The sequence below is a fragment of the Mastomys coucha genome, unplaced genomic scaffold (genome assembly GCF_008632895.1).
Source record: "Mastomys coucha isolate ucsf_1 unplaced genomic scaffold, UCSF_Mcou_1 pScaffold22, whole genome shotgun sequence".
In the NCBI taxonomy this organism is placed as follows: Eukaryota; Metazoa; Chordata; class Mammalia; order Rodentia; family Muridae; genus Mastomys; species Mastomys coucha.
The window spans coordinates 131092325-131094662 of NW_022196905.1; the positions used below are offsets into that span (position 1 = coordinate 131092325).

Consider the following 2338-nt stretch of genomic DNA (forward strand, 5'->3'; position numbering starts at 1 on the left):
GCCTCGAACTCAGAAATCCACCTCCCTCTGCCTCCCAAGTGCTGGGATTAAAGGCGTGAGCCACCACTTCCCGGCCTGTATTCTTTTTAAAAATATTTGTATTGTGTATATTTATTTGTGGGGTAGTATATTCATGCAACAGCAAATGTGTGCAGAACAGACAGCAGCTTGGCCTCTCCTTTCGCTCTATGGGACTGGGGGATGGAACTCAGGTCCCCAGGTTCCGTAGCATGCACCTTTACCTGCTATCTTGCCAGCCCTGAACACCTGGGTTCTTAGCCTCGCTCTCTATCTTGCCCTCCAGCCCCGCTGTGCCTGGTGACATTGATTCTAGCCTCCCTAGGCAGGGCTTGGACCCTTGTGGTCCTCTACCTGCTCTGGCTGTATCGAGACAGACACACGCCCAGGATGGGGGGTCGCCGGTCTGCTTGGGTCCGCAACTGGGCAGTCTGGAGGCATTTCCGAGACTACTTTCCCATCACGGTGAGGGGGGCCCCAGAAGGTGCGCTGGGTTGATGGATGGGTGGGGCTTCAAAGTAGGTAAGTGTGGCCACCCCTCTCCCATCTCCAAGGCAGTTTCTCACTGGAGCCTCTGTTCTCTAGCTCGTTAAAACGGCCGAGTTGAATCCATCCCAAAACTACCTTTTTGGTTTTCATCCTCACGGGGTCCTGGTTGTTGGGGCCTTCAGCAACTTCTGTACAGAGGCCACAGGCTTCTCCCGTCTCTTTCCGGGTCTCAAGCCACATCTACTCATGCTACCATGTTGGTTCCAAATGCCTCTCTTCCGAGATTACATTATGACCAGTGGTAAGGAAGATCTAGGGCACTGGTGTCACCGGACCCCTCTCATCCTGGGGTGGAGGTGGGGGGCTCCTTTGTTTACCTCTGTCTTGGTGGCGTCCATCCACCCAAGCCTTTGTCCTTCTTTCCTAGGGTTAGTCTCTTCTGACAAGGCTAGCGCTTCCTATCTCTTGTCCCACCCTGAGGGTGGCCGGGTGGCCGTTCTGGCTGTGGGAGGTCCCCTGGAGGCTTTGGAGGCAAAGCCTGGAACAGTGAGTTTGCGGCTCCGGCATCAGAAAGGATTCATTAAGTTATCACTGGAACACGGGTGAGGAGTGGGTGGGTGGTGGCGGTGGCGACAGGGGCGTATCCACCGGAGTTGCCCTGCCTGAGAGGAACGTGAGCCCGTGATCCCGTATCTTCAGGTCCCCGTTAGCCACGTGTGTGTCTGTTCCTCCTCCAGGGCCTCTCTCGTGCCGGTCTTCTCCTTTGGAGAGAATGACCTCTTCCAGCAGTTTCCCAACCCGCCAGGCTCCTGGATACGGAGGATGCAAGAGGCACTTCAGACGATACTGAATGTGGCCCTGCCTCTCTTCCATGGTCGCCTGGGTCTCCTGATACCGTTCCGTGTGCCCATCCACACTGTCGGTGAGTCATGTATCTCTCTCCCATCGTCTCCCAGCTGGGAGGACCGTTCACTTAAAGCCTGACATCTTAGCTCTCTGGTTCACGTGCCTGGCACTCATGCCCCGAGCTGGCCTTGACCTCTGTCCTGGCAGATCCCCAGTTAGTGGGACATCTCAACAATCAATCTTCTCCCTTCGTGTTGCTTCCACAGTGGGCGCCCCGATTCCAGTGCCTCGAAGCCCCAGGCCCAGTAGGGAACAGGTGGACCAGCTGCACAAGTTATATGTAGAGCGTCTCACGCAGCTGTTTGAGGACCACAAGATGTGCTATGGGGTCCCTGCTGATCAACATCTTGTCCTGATCTAGGCGTGTCCATGTCCCTGTGTCCTGGCTTTCCTGAGAGACTGCAGGGGGGTGGGATTGGGGAGGTGATTAAAGGAGCAGATAAGAAGTGTTTGTGTGTGTGTGTGTGTGTTCTGGGGGAAGGCAGTGGGTGGGGTGGGGTGGGGTGGGGCATTGTTCTCAATGATTCCAGCAGCCAGGACCACTCCCAGGATCTGCCAACAGATTGCATGGCAAGCGCTTGCCTGTGTGTCAGGGTCCTCAGCCCTGCCTGGCCTGAATGTTAGAGACCACAGTCTCAGGTGGTCACCGTTGCCTGAGACTGTGACCAGCGGGCAGGCCAGCTGCTTCCCTACCTCAGTCACCAGGGAGGCAAGCACCTTCCCTTTGCCATAGTCTCTCTTTCCCGCTCCAAGCTCAAGGAAGTTCAAAGGTCAGTCCAAGAAGGAGCCTAGAAAGTTCTGGGTCTCCAGGTCTAACATCTGATCACTCCAGAAGCGAGCTGCTCTCCAGAAGTTCATGTCCCCAAACTTTCACCCTCTGTTTCCTGGATCTTGGAGTCCTGGTGATGCAATGGGAGCTATTAGG

The 2338-nt window shown here is 55.7% G+C and overlaps 1 protein-coding gene across 1 annotated transcript in view; it reads left to right on the forward strand.

Annotated features, from left to right (window-relative positions):
• Mogat3 (monoacylglycerol O-acyltransferase 3) overlaps window positions 1-1774 on the forward strand; it is a 2152-nt gene extending 378 nt beyond the window's left edge. The window contains exons 2-6 of the mRNA XM_031391171.1: window positions 305-483; window positions 604-808; window positions 935-1109; window positions 1245-1429; window positions 1620-1774. Coding sequence (XP_031247031.1) covers window positions 305-483; window positions 604-808; window positions 935-1109; window positions 1245-1429; window positions 1620-1774 — 899 coding nt within the window. The remainder of the gene's footprint in view (window positions 1-304; window positions 484-603; window positions 809-934; window positions 1110-1244; window positions 1430-1619) is intronic.
• The last annotated feature ends 564 nt before the right edge of the window (window positions 1775-2338 follow it).